Raw genomic sequence first — 17,852 nt, forward strand, 5'->3', positions numbered from 1 at the left:
TTTCAGTAAAGTCACTTGAGATTCACGCTGGCATGCCGCCACGCTCTGGCACTTCTCATCTCTCGGGTGTATGAAGCTCCCACCTCCTGCTAGTCAGGACCAACCCTGAACTGTGAAACAAGAGTCCAGCGGGGACTCTCGGTCACCGAGTTAAGGCCGTGGGGAAGGGGATGTCATGGCTGGATGCTGGGGCTCTGTTCTCCTCCTGCCTTTGCCCAGGGATGTGACCAGGGTCCCTGGGCACTGCCGCGGGAGGACAGTATCAAATGGATACAGACACATGTTATACAGTGCCTGCTGATGCTTGCATGTCATTATGCAAAATCCTTGGGGGGCCGGGGGGGAAGTCGGGGTAATTTTCTGTGAAAAGCTAAGGGGTAGTTTTGACAGCTGTGATCTAAAAAGGTTCTGCTTTCTTTATCTTAAAAAGGAATTTAAAAAATGAAACTGAACACTAAAGATCTGTGCTGTGGAAGACAAGCATTTTAGTCAGGTTTTGTTGGTATCTGGGGTTTTATTTCTGTTAATGTAAAATGTGAAGGGCATAATATTGACTAGACTATTACAATTATCATTTGAAATAATTTTAATTTTACACTGAAACTGACAATTTTAAAATTCTAATTTAGCAAGTCAGTTTGAGACTGTCAGTTTTTCACAGTTATAATTAAGTAGATCTAAATTCATCCTTGAAATCTGTGGCAATGATTGACAGGGAAATCGGATATATTCTAGTCAAAGTAGGGAAGAGAAGCTCAAGCTGAGGGGGAGCTGTAAGGTTTACCTCTTGACAAGCCTCCTCTTGTTTACTGGGGTTTCACACCACATAATCTGTGATTCAATCTCCCATCCACAAAACAGATACAAGAAAGATTTTTTTTTCTTTTGTCTCTTGTTTCTTTTGTCTCCTGTAAAGCAGGAGCCTTCTCCTCCTGTCTGCATACACAGGATTAGGGATTTTCACCTCAGCTGTATTATCAAAGTGCCATTGTAATATAAAATAATAAAATACATTTTTAAGAGGAAAGATTTTTTCACATCTGCAGTGTGATGGCCATGTATGTACACAAGTGGGAATTATCTGTGAGAATTTTGAGGGGTGGGGGAATGTGATTAAGGGCCATATTGTTTGTGGGTAAAAAGAGTCAGAAATGTAAGGATAAGAAGCCTGGCTCAGATGTGATTTATAAGTATTCAAATCAGGCTTAAACTAACCTACAGACAATAGAGGAGAAGTGCAAGTAGAAACTGTACTACGGAGAGTAGGCAGCAAGGCAAGGAACAGCGCTGGAAAAATGAATGAAATAAGTTATGACTGCAAAGCCCCGTGGGGAGTTTGGCAAGCCAGGAAACAAAATCAGTCCTTGCAGTTTCCATTCTTTTTTCTCATTTAGCTTTGGCAGAGGAAAGTGTAATATTAATATATAACTTTGTCTCAAGTTTTATTGATTTTATTTTTTGCATATTACTTTAATTTTAATTGGCAAGTAAATATCCTCAGCATGTCCACCAGGCTAAGCAGTCAAAAACCTGGGCCGTTATCTGACTTTGGCAGCTGAGAGGGGGCTGTGGAGAACATAAAACTTGCACTGACTTCAATGAGGAATGACAGGAAAGAAAATCAGATGGGCAGGTCTGATAGATGAGCGGCAGCTTGTATTTAGCACAGGAGGACAACAGGGTCTCTAAACAAGCTGCACTTTGTGTGGTCCTCCCTGAGGCTCCATGTTTCAGAATTAGTTTATTAAAGAGCAAGGTCACCATGATTAATTGTACAACCAGTATAACTTCTTTGCTGTGCTGGATAATTACTGTTTTATGCTTCTGTTTGTAGTGGATGCAAAGGCAAGTGTTGCATGGGATAATGCGGCCGTTTCTTCCCCGAAGACAATGGAGCAGAGCCCCGTTCCCGACGCGGGCGGGCAGAGTCTTGGGAGCGCTGCCAGGGGAGCTCTGCCATCTGCTAAATCCCGCTCTGTCTTTGCGTTTTCATGGTCTGTACCAGGGCGTACTGAAGATCCAGCTACAGATTCATCAGTTGGATCGGTGAAACTTGATGTCAGCTCAGAGGCGCCCGGAGTGAACAAAGCACCAAGTGACAGCGTGGAGGTTCCCGCAGCAGCTGCACGGGAGGAAGGCGCACATAAAAACCTGACCTGGGCCCCGCCGGCAGCCTCGCTTCGTGACATCGATCTCACAGCATCAGTGACACCTGAGGGAGAGGATGCGGCAGCCTCAAAGCCAAAACAAGTAACCTTCTTTGACAGGATCTTCAAACTGGAGAAGGGAAAGGAAAGGAGTAAAACGCAAATTGATACCCAGGAGGAAAAGCAGACTTCAGACCTTCCTGACGGGCGCATCACAGTGAAAGAGGCTGCTGGATTACAGAGCACATCAAACAGTGTCCCACAGGGGAAGGCAAGTGCTTGAGTAGGAATATCCATTTCACTCTTAATGAAACCTCTTAGGAATATTAATAGCGCAGGACAACTTAATGTCATGATGGCTGTGTGAATGAATCGGTGCTGCTCTTAAAAGTATTGCAGGTAACCCCCTGCAGGGATGGCTGAATAAAGGTATGGGAGAAGAAGCTATGGTGGAGTGGTAATGGCTCTGATGTCTGCCTCATGACTAAATGCTGGCATCTGACCTCGAGTTTAAATTCATTTGTATTTCTCTGAAAGGTTTAGGCACGATAGCTGTGTTCATGCGCCAATTGCCGGGATGATGAACAGCAGCCAGCTACAAATGAAAGCAAAAATACCTGAAAGTAAAATTGTTTCTTTGCTTTAGGAGCTTGGAGTTTGACACTGGATCATTTTAAAGAAGTTCTTTAGCATGTTTTGTGCCATTCTTAAAATAGTCACTCTTCTTGAGCCATAGCTGCTTGTTGCATACTCTACATACCAGAATAAGGAATATTATGCAGTAGCAATTTTTGCACCCTTAGCTATTGTGATTTTTTTAGTCGAGGCAACGTGGTCCCTTAGAATTGATTTTACAGGATAAGAATGAGATATAAGAAATTAATTAACTTATCTGAGAGAGCATGCTAATCAAAGAAAGGAGCTGAAAACAGACATGAGTTTAGATTTTACAATTTCTGCAAAGTTTGATATCAGTAACTATAGTGTAGGATTATTTTTCAGGTAGTTAACTACTGAAAAAGTCCATCCCTTGGATGGGGATAAGTGACATAACTCTTATTAGTTCTGCTGGAGAGATGCCAGTATACACTATTTGGTGATCTAGCTCAAATCCTGTCCAACATCAGGAACAGGAGAGAGAATCTAGCTGCATGGCCCCCTCATCAGAATCTATGTGTAAATGCCATTTTAATAGTAACTGCTTTTATTGGCCTAGTTCAGGCTTACAAGTAAGACTGCTGTATGATCGCTAATGCTTTGAATAGTGTTGAACATAGTTCACAAGATGCTCACTGCTTGCACTGATGACACTGCAGGTTGTCCCCCAAAGTCTCTTCAATTTCTATTCTTCTACCTTGTCTTCTCTATCTTATGCCTCCTCAAATCTGAAGATCACATTTCTTGTATAAACTTATAAATGGTAATATTTTTCTGAAGATTCATTTGTAAGACTAAACAGTTGCATTTTTTACCATTGCCCTTCAAAAGTGGCAGCCATCACTAGTATTTCAGACCGCCGTGTACGCTCATTTAAAGAATCTGTAGTCTCAACCTAGCAGAATATCAAGTCATTCATTACATAAACAGAACAGGGTGAATAATTCAGAAAGAATAATCTATTTAGTGCATACTGGCACCTCTGCTTGTAGCTTATAAGACCAAAGCCTTTCAACACTAAATTCCTGCAGATATTTTTGACTAATGCACAGAAAGAATAAGTTTTGCCTGTGGCTTGCAAGAATTGTGACTTTTACAATCAAATGCAAAATTCATAATTTCTTATTTTGCTGTGATTGCAGACTACGGAGTGTGAAAGGTCATGGTTCGTGCTGTTGAAGTAGTACAGTGTGAAACTCTCTGTAATGAAATAACAATCTGAAGTAGCTTTAACCAGAAGTCAGAGTTAAACATTTGCTGGTAGCAAATAGTCATGTTGGGAAAGCTCAAGTAAGCAAGTGTTTGTAATGAGCAACCATCAGGGGACAGGACGAGATAATCTAAATCTTCTTCTGCCAGTTCAAACAGATACTAGAAGCACTGTTCATTCAGATCAAGCTTTTTTATACCAATAATGCCTAGCTTTCTTATTAATTTTGAATTCTGTTCCAGTCTTCAGCTTATACCTATCCACATCCTGAGCCTCACTAATGGGAATAATCTGGAAATCCCAGGCACTCATCAGCTGTAGGTTATGTTTGCAGGATCCTAGCCCACACAACAGCTTTTTGGCGCCTGGGGGCCTGCTTGAGGACAGGTCTCCTGTTTAACAACAGTGCCTGTACATCTTTTACACGTGTCCTTAAAGCTGTTCCACTGAAAATCTTTGAGGACTCACAAAATCGGGGTTCAAGTCACTCGGTGTAAATGAGTGGCAGAACTGTATCACAGGGGAGAGTGAAATTTTAACCTCATCCTTGAATTTCTGGACTATGATTTTTGTCTTTTATTCTTCAAATACGAAAAGGAGTATATGTTGGGGGCAGAGAGAAGTTAAGGACCTTTTCTGGGAAAAATGTCAACTAAACACTTCTGATATGTTGCCAAACTTACTTTAACTCCATTTCTAAAACAAAGGCTGTGGCTCTGCCTTGTAGCACAGTTGCCTTCTGTTCCCTCTAAAGTTGCTAGTTCTCATGTAGGATGGGAGAACGACCAAGTCTAATTAAATTGCTGTTACTGTAGTAACTACAAACTGTTACCAAATAATTGTACTAGAAATCCAGATATTGCTGCCAACAGTTTCTTTTTTCTTTTTTTGGTGGATTATGACTCGTAGTATCTGTAAAAGCTAAAGGCAAAGCAAATTTTCCCTGAATTGAGTGCCAACACAAAACAGCATTGCTGGTAAGTAAGAGAGAGGCTCCACAGTTGTAGCTTAAGAGCTGCACAAACATTCTGTGTTTGGTGAACCACTCTTTATTTTTGTGGTCTACAAAACTACATTCAGAACACAGCATAATTAAAACAAGGACAGAATTCATGAATTCATGAAGCATTTACTATGTAAGCCAAAGAAAAGATAAATTATATGCCTGAAATGTTTCACTGAGCCATGATTCATACAAACAAAAGTGCTGGCAGGAATACATTCTTTTGATATGTTTTCCTAATGACTGAACTGAAACTACAGTATAAGTATTTAAGGTGTTTATTACCCCCAAATTTGGCTCCTCAAAGGAATGAATTGAACATTTACATAGTATCTGTTAACTTCTAATACTGACTTTCTTCTGTTGTTTCTAGAATTTTCTTTCATTATTTGCCTCCGGGGCTTTGCACAGCATATTATGCAGTGAGCTGCTACAGAGGTTTTTGTGGTTATTTGACTACAGCTCTGAAAATGTGATATTGTAGGACTCCACATTATCTCTCCCTGATTTATATGCTGATGGCCCGAGTCTGTGCTCCTTCCTACAGCAGTATTCCCACGAAAGCGCAAGATGGATCACAGCATCTATCAAAGTCCAGATTTGAGCTGTATCTCGGTAGCTAATGGCAGCCTTGGCTTTGGAATCCTGGAGTAGGGTTCCTCGTGCAGTAGTGGGTTATTATGGGGCCCGTTTGTGCTCTGCAGATCAGACTTCAGGGATTTTTGGATGGCATCATGCCTCAAGCTCTGCACAGTCTGCAGTAGCTTTCATTTCTGCAGGACAAAGTGTGGCTTTAGCAGGGAGATACCCTGGGACAGCTAGTGCTGCCAGTGGTGGTACCTGTCACCTCTGCAGTTGTCCCGGTTGGTATCTGCTGCTGATAACAGCTGTTCACTATGATGCGTGGCAAAAAGATCCCTTCCTCCTAAACAGAGTGCAGCCCAACACCAGAGCTTGGGCTTGTGGGTGTAAAAAAAAAAAAATTTGCTTATTTTTGTTTGATAGCATCAAGTAGTAAAGAGTTCGATAGCATCAAGTACTTCAGTTATGAAGCTAGTTTTGTTTAGCAACATATCTTCTGTCTCCTGCTTCTTTGATCTCTTGCCTCACACCTTTGTTGCCCCTTTAATATCTGAAATAGAGCCAGCATTTTTCATGTGACCGGAGCTCCTTAGATAGCGTCCCTGGAAGCAGGGCTGCCAAAACTGGCGTGGCCACATGTGTTCTGCATGGGACATATTGTTCTTGGAGCCACTCTGGCCCGTAACTGGCAGCTGGACAAAGTGGTGTGTTAGACCCTTGTAAGAAACTTCTAAATAGCCTGTTGAAGCACTCTGAACTACTGTGCTGTGTTTCTTCCTGGGTAAACTTGGAAAACGGTGGGTGGAGAATTACAGAAGTCTGTTCTTGTAAGTAAAACCTTGCATATTTTAACTCTTTAAATGCTGCATGGAGATTGGCCACTCCATGCTCATCTTTCCTGATGCCAAATTAGCCCTCCGAAGTTTTAAAACAGTTATGCATCTTTAGTCTACTCCTTCCTTTAGTGAACTACAGGAATGTATGTCCTCTGCAAATCCTATACAAATATTGTGGGGTTTTTTTAATAGCCCAGTACAGGGAAAAGTTCTCAAGAGTATAATTTTATTTTAACTTTTCCTGGTAAAAATGGCACTAAACAACTATGTTTAACTGGCAGGTTAGGAAAAAACCCTTGGTGTCACTTAGACCTCCAGGCAGTCTTTGAGAGCAGTGATTCAAAGATGCTGTTTACTGGAGACACCTGGACAGGCTCATCAGTTTTATTTCTTGTCCTGATTTTTTTCTCTGGAGTAATCTGGGCATCTAGTATTCTAATAACTGCTTCTCTAGTCACTGTTTCCTAAGTGACCAGATGTGTACTGCTGTCTAAATAGTTGGGGATGCTAACTTCTGCTGAAGAATTATGGCACTGCTATGATTGTCTGTTCAATAACGTCTCAAATCCCCTACCAAAGTCGAGGCCACCATCATGCTAGGCACAATTTACTTTAATAATAATTGACAGATCCAGCCCTGCACTTACAATGTAGACAGATAGACAAAAGGGAGGAGGATTATTGGTAACAGACTCGGATGTTACCAGCCAGATATAGTACTCTTAAATATTAAAAAAGGAAATGCTGAATGGGACATGAGGACTTGTCTCAAGTTGCTCTCTCCTCCATAACATTTGTGTTGGCTTTACCTGTGCAGGCTCAAGGCAAAAGTGGCCAGAACGGCAGGCAAATTCAGCGTAAAAGGGTGCCAAGGTCTCCAAAACTGGTCCAAGAAGAGTTTTTTAAAAACCAGACCCTTGTTTAGGTGTCTAAACAGAAACTGAGTAAAACATAATATTACATACTTGTGAGTGCTTGAGCACTGGAAAACTATTTTTGGGCTCTGGGAACTGTAATTCCAGGAAGAGAGGGAGCAGCTCCATCTGGGTCAGAAGAATTACTTTGGGTTGTTGCTTTTTTCCTTCTTTTAATCTGTACCCTGTTTGTGTTTGCTAGATAAAAATTATTTCTGGAATTGCAGAATACAAAGTATCGGAAGCGATTTTTGTGTGGTACAATCAGACACTGAGCCATCAAAGGCCAAAATCTCAGCGTTTGTTCCTATTCACAAGTTCAGCCTTGAAAAGAGAAAAGCGGTGTTGTTTGGGATGCTGTGTGCAACTTTACTTGTGTTTATTATACTTGGTAGCTGAAAACAATGTTCCTCCAACCAACGGCAAATGCTGAATATATTAGAAAAGAGGGGAAAGAGATGTATAAAAGCTCGATTGTTCTGAATACGTAGGCTGAAGAAATATGGTTGGAATTAGGGTTGTGACTCTCAGAGCAACATAATGCAAGTCACAAATGTTACTTTTGCATTCCACTGGAAATTAACCAAGCTAGGACTGAGGAAACTCTGCCCTCTTTTTTTAGGAGATAGATGACTGCAACCAAAAAGACCTACAGCAGGACTCAGCAGGTGTCAACGGTCTCACTGCTGAGCAACCTGAAAAGGCAGAGATAAAACAAGACAACCCCCAACCAGCTGCTGCAATAGATAACTCCGTCATGAGTTTCCTTAAAACACTGGTAAGCTTTTGCCTTTCCTTTTCATCTCTAGGCTATGCTTTAAATTGCTTATAAAAATCCCCTGTGGACATGTTGAGCTAAATGTAACATGTTTGCTGTCACGGGCACTGAGTAGTAATGAAGCCAAACAGATGCCTTGGAGAATGACTTGAGAGCGATAGAGATGTGTAGGTACAGTGCGGTTATGATCAAATGATGATGACTGACTCTGGAAACTTCCTTTTCTGCATAGATACTGGTAGACCTGGAGGTACTTAGCTGTCTTAAGGATTTTCTGCATGATGAAGCTTCATTTTGTAATACCTCTAAAAGTTCATTTTTATGGATTAATTGGATGTATAAGTTTGAATAATATATCTTTGGTCCGGATAGTTTTCATTTTAGCCATTGACTTTAAGTTGTTCTCAAGAAACATTTATATTATAAATTTTCCCACATGGGGGAAGCAATATTTGTACTTTCACCTTTGTGCTAGAAGAAGCTGCTAGTTTCAAACATATGATCTTTCAGATCTTTTGAAAGACTGAATTGGGTGTGACTGTTTGTTTTTCTCAAATACATTTAAGGTCTCCCCAAGCAAAGCTGAAGCCAAAAGTGATTCTGAAGACAAGGTAGGCAAATTCCTCATTCTGTCACTGGTCACTAGATGTTTTTGACACAGGTATTTCCTCTTCATTGTGTTGCTTTTTCCCCAATTTTCCCCATTTGAAGCAATTTAAAATATTTTCCCCTGAATAAATTTGAAAGGAAGATGAGCATAAACAGTGCAATCCTTCATATCATATGTTACAATCAAGATCTGAACTGTAGCATTTTCGGCAAGGTTGATGATGACCTGGTAGTGCTTTTGGTTGTTACTCTGACTTGTCCTTGATCTAAAACTACAGGTCCCTGCAGTGAAATCCTCCTGAGTCCACAGAAAACTCCATTTGCTCATAGAGCTGTGCAAAGCTTCAGGTTTTTCATTTCCAGTTGTGTATACGCATGTCTCCTTTATCCCTCTTCACACCTGCTGGAGCTGCCACATCCTGGTGGGGAGGACATGTGAGGTCCCCCTGCCTGTGGCAGCTCTGTGGCTAGGTGGGCAGGAGCCTGCTCCCACCCCCCTGCCCTGCAGTGCATCCACAGCTACTGCTGGGTCCCCCCTTGGGGCGCAGGAGGATGGGCAAGGATCAGCTTCCCACTGAAATCAATAGAAAGCAGAAGGAGATTCCAACATTTCCTCTCTGGGACTCTTCTGGCTGAAGCACCCCTCTATGGACTGTGCTACAGTCAGGGCTGATGGGCTGTTCCTATGCAGCAGCTGAAACCTCAGGAGGATGATGGAGCTGCTCTGAGCAGGACTGGGACTTGCAGGGAGGGCTGTCCTTCCCTGACCGCTCAGGATTCTTCCCTTTACTTGCAGAGATGAGGATCAGGTTTGGTTTTTTTAAGCGGGGTGAACTGAGCACTCAAGCTGTTCTAGTACAATGCATCAGCCTGACTGCAAGTGTGTGATGTTCCCACTGGGAACTGAAATCCATATTGGCTGGACAGGTACAGAACCAGTCTGAGAAATGCTCCTCCGTGTAACAGGCAGATGCGGCCTCTTGCTTTCCTCTCTACAAACCATTCGTTTTTGGATTCCACTGGCAAGAGGAAACTTGTTTTTAGTGTCCATGGTGCTTCATATGTGAATTCAGGAAAGCTTCATTATCATAGCTTTCATTTGCTATTAGAGATATTGAAAATATCAGATTGATCCAATGTATTTAACAAACTTGTAAAAAAAAAAAAGTGGAAAAACCTAAACTGTAAAAATTAAGTTGAAAACATAATCTTCTAAAATGGAAAAATGCAGGTGTTTAAAGACTTCTCCTTTCCTCTTTTTTCCTGTTCTGTTAGTGTCAAAACTTACAATAGTTTCAAAAGAAACAGAAGTGAGACAACTTGTATTAAGCTGCCTCCTCTCTTCTAGTGTTTCAGTGGCTCACAGGCATATCACTGACTGCATAACTGGGAATTTCCAGATTAAATGTCATTACACATTGTTATAACTATAATAACTAAAGCTTTTCTTGCAATGCCTGTGATAAAATTAAACACAAAGAATAAAACCCTAAAAAAGGAAATTATCTTTCCATGCAACTATCAGGTAGCCAAAATCACTATAGGCATCAACACTTGTTTTCTATCCTATTATCCTTTTTGTCCCATTCAATTTTTTATATAGCCTGGTACTAAAATGGTGGTCAGTCTTTACAGAAAACTTGGTGAGTACGTGGGAGATACACATCACTCCCCGCTTATAGCTCAATAATTCTGGAAATCATCAACCCGAGGGCTAAGGTCTCCCAAGATACCCAGAAAAAGTAGTTATCAAATTGCACTGTTTCAGTAAGACTTAGCTCTTTCAACAATTTCTGAAAAATCCAGTTGTTTAGTCCCGTTTGCATACCTGACTTTATCAAGCGCAGCCACGTGCTTCTATAACAGGTGACTGTTGGTGTGGGCGTACTGTAACTTGGAAATAAATATGCTGTTTGGGTTTGGTTTGCTATCACACCTGTAAGGGTAAACAAATCCAGATGACTAGTAGGATATGCAAACTCACTATATAGAGGTTAAGTGGGAGTTGTTTTTTACAAAGAATTCCTTTATCTTCACTATCTTCCTGATACAAAGAATGACATTTTCACGATATCAAATGTTTAAAAGGTTAATTTATCTACTGTCATAGAAAAGCTGCAGATTTTTCAGCTGATGTGTATAATGAAATAATGGTCACTTTTCCCCTGAGAAATAACTTCTGTCTTAACAGTATAGATGTGTTCTTAAGTGAGGCTTTCCCCTTTGTGCTGTCTGAGCCGTGGGGCTCCTGAATGCCATGGGGCTTTCGCACGGTTTGGCTGGCGCTGGGCCCGCTGTGCCTTTGAGTCCTGGTCGCGCTTGCATGTTGGCTGCTCGTGCCACCCCCTTTGCAGGGAGGAGCTGGGTTTTATCACACAAGGGCTGATACGTTCCCAGTGTCTCTCAGCAGTGCTCTCCCATGGCTAAGAGGACAGATGAGCTTTCTCATAAATCTGAGAAACAGCCACAGCCCGCTTCAGCTTTGCAAGGCATGGCAGCATACTCCCTCCTGCTGAAATGCAGAGGTGTGCGGCATCAGTGAAGCTGAACTCGGTGTTTTTTGTAGCAATGCGCTGTCATCAGCGATGCCTCTGGCTTTAATCGGCTGGCTAAAGACATGTATGCTTTCACCAGCCTGGGCACACCCTTAATGATTGTCACTTCATCCGTGTAAACACAGGAGTTTAATATGAGTTGAGTCATACTTCCTTGGATTAATTGATCCTTTGCAAGTTTATACTAACCAACATGGCATTCAGATTAGATCTGCCCCAGACCATCTATTTGACCCTTCTGTAGCAGATCCTGACTTGTTCCCGCATCACTATGTTCGGGAATGCTGAGAACGGTACAGAGTACTGCAGGGAAAAATGGCCAAATTTGATGTGACTGGCCACAGCCTCTTCATAGTACAAAGCACTTTGTAGGAAGCATGTAATTGCACTGGATGAAACAATCTTGAGACCAAGATCTCAACTTCACATGCTCATACATGTTATGTTCTGTACTCTGGACATTTCCTCCTACCCTATTAGTTGTGGTTAACCACAGTGCTTGAGGCTTCACATTGTAAGTACTGTAGGCTGATTGGTTCTTTGCAGTTTGGGTCTCTTCATGCTTCCATAGTTCCTGGAAGTTTTTGTCAACTCATTTTAAAGCTTTTTACTGGTTAGAAGCTTTTATTTTTGCCTTGCTCAAGTATAAAAGAAAACAGAATTGAAGCTTGCAAAGCTAATTACCTGGAGGATGAACACTTGAGTAAATTGTCATTGAAATATTAAAATTTGTTTCTTCACTATATATTGGCCTAATTCTTAATTAAATCAGGACGTAAATTGCCTAACGGAGATCTGAATGAAGTCCAGGATACTAGCAAGTAGTAAGTAAAAAATACTACATCCTCCTTTGTACTAGGTAATCAAAGGCATCTTGCTGCTTTAAAACCTGACACTCTGAGACACTGAAGAGTGAAGAATGTTACCCCATATTATTTGTGATTAGTCATATGTTATGAGCATATGTATAGTGCAGTTACCATAGAACAGACTCTTGTGTTAACTTGTTTGTATGTTGAAGCTTAGTTAAGCAACCTTGGAAACCTGTGTTTTTGTGTCCCCCTCCTTTTTTATTATTGAAAAGGTAAGTATGGTGAGGAAGGAAGGGAAAAAACCCTATTGTTCATGACATGAAAACTTAAGCTTTTTTCCTCCGCTGATAAATCCAGAGGGTAGTGTTGAAGATTGAGGGGCAGGGGGGTGAGGGGGAGACAACGGAGACTTGAAGAGTGAAGTTTTGAGGAGGTACTTGAATTATGATTTTAAAAAATATTTTTTCCAATGCTGTGAAAAGTTATATGGAACATTTTAGCAAATGTTACTCAAGTTTTTCCCAGACTCGTAGAGAAGTCATGTATCTGAGTAGACCCACCTCTACCCTATGCAGGGTAATTTAGTCTGCATTGAGCTGCAGGTAGTCTATTACCACTCTTTAAAAATAGCCTGATACTGCTTTTTTCCCATATAGACATCTATCAATGTTTCTTTATTTTATAGCCCTTTGTAGTGGATTTCTCAACGTGCTGCCTAGTTTTTTAGAGATCCAGTCTCTAACATCAGTGGGTGATAATTCCCAAAACAAGTGCCTCCTGCAGATATTTGGAATGGAATGAAAAGGAAGCAGTTCTCATTCAACACTTTCAGTATCAGGCTATCATTACTATTTTTCATTACCTTCATTTTTAACTAATTTCATGAACATTAGTGCAAACTTTGAAATATCTTATGTAGCATATATTATGGATATTCATACTACCCTTTTCCTAAATAATGCATTATGCAAAACATTTTAAAGTCCCTATAATACTGCAATAAAAAGAATCAAGGTATTTTCAAAGTTTTATATATATGCCTATTTTAAGCTTATAAATCCCAAATTCAATTGGTTACTCATGGATTTAAATACAGAAGTCTCAGTCTTTGTGGTATTTGGGTCTCAATTTAATGAATCATTTGGGAAGAAATTGTGATTTAATTTTGAGTCAACTGGATTGCCCTAGCTTTTATATTTATTTCACTACTCACGTGAAAGAAAGTCTACGGAGAACTGAGTAATTAGAAGAAACATAATTTGTTGTCCAGGGCAAAAAGGAAATGTTTGGGTTTAATACTACATGTATGAGTGTTTAAATGTTTTTCATGAACCAAATAAGAACTCTGCAATGAGTACTCAACTTCAAATGCTGTTGCACAAAAGGGATCGAAAGCGGAAAAAGGTCATGGTGGGCAACCTGCTCCGAAGACAGCGGCAGAATCCCAAACCAAAGGAGCCAAGAAAAAGAAGGCAGAGAGTCCCAAGCTAGGACACAGTACATTTAGTAAACTCTTTAGGCATAAGGTCTGTATGAAACTCTAGCAAGAGCAGAACCCTGAGCAGTCACAGATGGCTCCTGTCACAGAGCGAAGTTATTCAATTGGTAACTGAAATCAGCATCTGGCCAGCTGTGCAGTGCTCTGAAAACTACTGGTGTGAGCATTTGTGCCACGCGTTACGAAAACAATCATGTGCAACATTTCTCTTGCTACACCATCTGTGAATTCAGGATTCTGAAACAATTCCTCTAACCTTCCCTGCTATGTGCTTCCCAGTTAAGCTTACTAATGCTGACTAAACTTCCCTGGCCACTTACAATAAAAATAAAATTAAAGGTACTGACAAACAATGAATTATGCAGACATGAACAGCGCCTGCAATTGTAGGACAGGTTTAAGAGCTCAGTCCAACTACAATTAAGGCTTTATGATCCACATTGCCTTACTGTGCACTGCCATGTGGTTAAAATTGGTGATTTGGCGAACTGGGGCATCTGATATGGCACAGAAGGTTGGAACACAATTTCCTTCAGAAATAGTTACTTTTCACTCAAAACAAGAAAAGTATTTGTTGACTGAATTCTAAGTTTAGTTTGGCTGGATTAAGTTTGGTTTTCAAGGGTTCTTTAAAGCTGTTCAAAATACACACTTTTTGTGCAAGTGGTTGTTTTACAGGACTTTAGCTTTTATCTTTAAAAAAAAATCACTGAAAACTTTTTATCAGCTTTGGTCTCAAGGTCCGTATTCGGGCATTTCTGCATTCTCTGGATAAGATAATCTGCCATGATTCTGTGGCAGGGAAGCAGAGAATTGTAGCTTTTTAGCCCAAAGAATGCAGAAGCAGAGACCCTTCCACTGGGGGAGGAAAGTTAATTAATATTTAATGCTCACTCGAAACACCCACATGGAATTTCTGGTGAGTTAGGGGGCTTTATAATCAAGGGCACAAGGCAAAGGGAGTTTTTTTTAAGATATTTTCAAAACAAAAATATTCTTTCGACTCTCTCATTTTTCAGATAAAATGTCATCTGCATATTACTGAAGGGAATAATAATCTTCCCAATGGTTTTAAGCCTATAGCTCTTGCCAACGGCTTAAAGTTAAGATCTCATCTTGTATATACTACATTGATAGCTAATAGTTTTGATATTTAATACAATTAAAATATTAATTACTTGTTCATAATGAATTAGAGCTTCCTGGTAAAAAACATACCTGGCTGGCATTTTTTAAGGTGCTAAGTCTCTTCTACAATAGTGCAAAATCTCGCAGTGAGTTGTTGGCAGAGATGGTTGGTTTTCATTAGGTTATTTGATAGAATTTTAAAGACTTTTGGTCTGGAATAAAAGCAGTTATCTTGAAGGAATGCAACAGCACTAAATTTTTACAGTAATAAAATCTGTCTTACGAAATGCCATTACTTTTTAAATAGTTTTTGCTTGTTTCTAAGTTATTTTCACAGCTTGCTTTCCACATACAAAATACAGAAGCAATAAGTGGGGTATCATTTATGACATATTAAGAATAAAGGAGATGGATTAAAATGGTGCAAACAGTTTGCTTGTAATGCTGATTGAAAGTGGAAATTCAAATCAGAGCAGTGATGTGACAGGGAAGCCCTGAAGTTATCACCTCCAGTAAAAAAAAAAAGTAGTTCTATTTATCTCTTTTCATTTGAAATGCGTTAGCATGATGTGTCAACTAGACAAATAGGTAGTGAATTTCTTTATTTGAAAGATAATTTTAATATATGTAGTCATATTTAATTTTAAGCACTTCACTCTCTCTGAAAGTTCTGTCTCTGCAAGTCTTCCAAAATGCACTTCTCAGTACCTTAGTTAAGAAAAGTTTTACTATTAGGTTAACAAACATTGTCTTCTGGTGTCCTGTGTTTACATAAATACTAACTTTAAAGCAACTTGTGAATGTTGTTTTCAAACAGAAATGTGCCTCCTAATATAAATCCATAACGTAAGCTGATGGAATGGGATTTGGCCATTTGACCTCAAAGACTGAGTTTGGATGGCATTTGACAGCTGGGTCCCTGACAGTTCTTTTCTTCCCATCCATGTATATTTTGCCTTGCATTGCATGCCAGTTTTGCAGTATAACTGTACTTATTTATGGAATTTTGACTTGGAAGGGTTAATCACTTAATACTGAAAGTATTAGTACTGAAGCCAGCTCGTGGCATTACACTACTTTTTACCACTTGCTCTGGATCTTGTTCATTAGAGCTAACCACAAAAAGAAGTTCTTGGCTCCTGCAAAATAACTCTCACCTATTCTTTCAAGAAATCTGCAAAGCGTGTGGCAGGCTGCCTAAACCCAGAGGTGCTGGGCTCACATTTACTTGAGTTTGAGGCTTGCTGCTTCTCTTTTTGTACAGCTCAGATACTCATCTTCGGCGTAAGCTATGCTGGATGTTAGAGTCAATAGACACTGATACGTATCGCTGGCCAGAAAGGAGTTTAACAAACTGGATCCCTCCTGGCTTCGTGTATTTTAATGAAACCAGGAGACCCATCACTGAATAATTTTTTTTTTTTTTTTTACAAAAGAGTAAATCCCACCTAATGCACAAAAGTGTGAGTGGATGGACTAAACCAACTTCTAGCACCTGCAGAGCTTCTCTTTGTAGAGCTGCAACTCCTGCTTCTAAGTTATAAAGCCACCGCTGTTCTGTGCCCTTCATTTCCATGCAGTCATCTGCCTATGTTTTGTATCCCAGAAAGCAAAGCCTCCTGCTTTGAAGGCGACATTAGCATGTCCCTGACTGGTATGCAATTCCCCCAGTGGAAAAGACCCAGCTCTGGCTTGTCAGTGCGCACTGAAAGTTGCACATGCAGACCCAGCTCAGAAAAAAATCTCTGCTAATATCTTAAAACTCTGTGGAATGTCTTACCTGAAGAAACTGGGAATGCATATGTAAATACATATATTTCTAAAGAACAAGTTGAGGACTGCAAGCACAGCAGCGTGAGCACAAAGCAATTCAACGCAAGGCTGCAATGCTGCTGCAGGTAAAAGGATGCGAGCTAGCAGTCCCTTCAGGCAGCCTTGCCTCTGCCAGAGATCAGTTTCCATGGTTGCAGGAGCCAGGACTTTCACAAACATTCGCTAAAAATAATTTGTGACACAGACAATTCCTGAACTGTGTAACTGTGAGCGCTGACATTGCCAGAGACAGACTTGTCTTTGTGTTTTGTTTCCCTTCAGGCTGCGAAAGAGACCCAACAGACAACTAATACCAAAGTGAGTAGGATGATTCAAGTTATCTGTACGAATAATGCAGTCAAAGGGTGATTATTCCCGTTGTCATTTTCAGTCTCAAAGACACTGTTTTAATTTCTTAATCAATTAATCATCTCTGTTATGAAGGGTGGGTTGCTGTATAATTTGCTTCCTCTGTTCAAGACATTACTTCATTTGAAAGGACAGGGCAATGCAGCTCATGAGCTGCACTTTGTTGCTTGGTGTGTCCTGTGCAATGATGGTCCACTGCATGCTTACCTGTTGTACCAGATGATGCCTGAACATGCTGCAAGTATCTTGTCCTTCACATGTTTCCAATAGCCTATGTGTTCACGTTTCTTTCTAGAGCACTGAACAGCAGCCTATTACCTCTGTAAAATCAGACAAAAATGTCCCTTCCTCTCAAGAGCTGCAGACGACTAAGCAGAATACAAAAGCCCCTGAGCCTGCAGCCCAACAGCAGGCAGCAGCCACTGAAGCCCCCAAAGAGGTGACGAAGGAGAAAGCATCATCCACTCCTATGCCACTGAGCAAGCTCTTTTGGAAAAAGGTACGTCTGGATTTTGGAGCTGGTCCATCCCACAGCACCATCTTCACACAGTGTCTAGAGTTATTGCTAAGCATAGAGTTACAGTAAAGCAGTTAAATCTGCAAAGTTGAGCGTGTCCCACGTGCTAAATGCATGAGGGGCATAAATGATATATGCAGTTACAAACGCATACGTGAGCTTTGGGCGGTCACATACACATGGCTAATGATGGCAGTTAGATTCCTGTAGAAGAAACTTATAAAACTGTGTAGTCTTTTAAAACTGTCTGTACTATTTTTGAATACTATTATGGAAGAAGGAATATTATTCTGTCCATTCAACAAACTTGTTAAAAATCCTACAGAGATTATAGTAGTCTTTACCAAATTATATCGATAATAGAGATATAGCTAGAAAAACACACTTCATTTTTATGAGAACTGTTTGATTTAGTTCTAAATGTC

The 17,852-nt window shown here is 40.4% G+C and overlaps 1 protein-coding gene across 6 annotated transcripts in view; it reads left to right on the plus strand.

Annotated features, from left to right (window-relative positions):
- BCAS1 (brain enriched myelin associated protein 1) overlaps positions 1 to 17,852 on the plus strand; it is a 56,033-nt gene that overhangs the window by 13,870 nt on the left and 24,311 nt on the right. For 4 of the 6 annotated variants that reach the window (XM_076351939.1, XM_076351940.1, XM_076351941.1 and 1 more), the window contains 6 exons: positions 1,835 to 2,418; positions 7,972 to 8,127; positions 8,694 to 8,738; positions 13,489 to 13,629; positions 16,824 to 16,859; positions 17,206 to 17,409. In XM_076351939.1, the coding sequence (XP_076208054.1) occupies positions 1,835 to 2,418; positions 7,972 to 8,127; positions 8,694 to 8,738; positions 13,489 to 13,629; positions 16,824 to 16,859; positions 17,206 to 17,409 (1,166 nt within the window). The remainder of the gene's footprint in view (positions 1 to 1,834; positions 2,419 to 7,971; positions 8,128 to 8,693; positions 8,739 to 13,488; positions 13,630 to 16,823; positions 16,860 to 17,205; positions 17,410 to 17,852) is intronic. The other 2 variants (XM_076351944.1, XM_076351943.1) reach the window with 2 other exon arrangements.

Source organism: Aptenodytes patagonicus, chromosome 14, assembly GCF_965638725.1.
Source record: "Aptenodytes patagonicus chromosome 14, bAptPat1.pri.cur, whole genome shotgun sequence".
Lineage (NCBI taxonomy): Eukaryota > Metazoa > Chordata > Aves > Sphenisciformes > Spheniscidae > Aptenodytes > Aptenodytes patagonicus.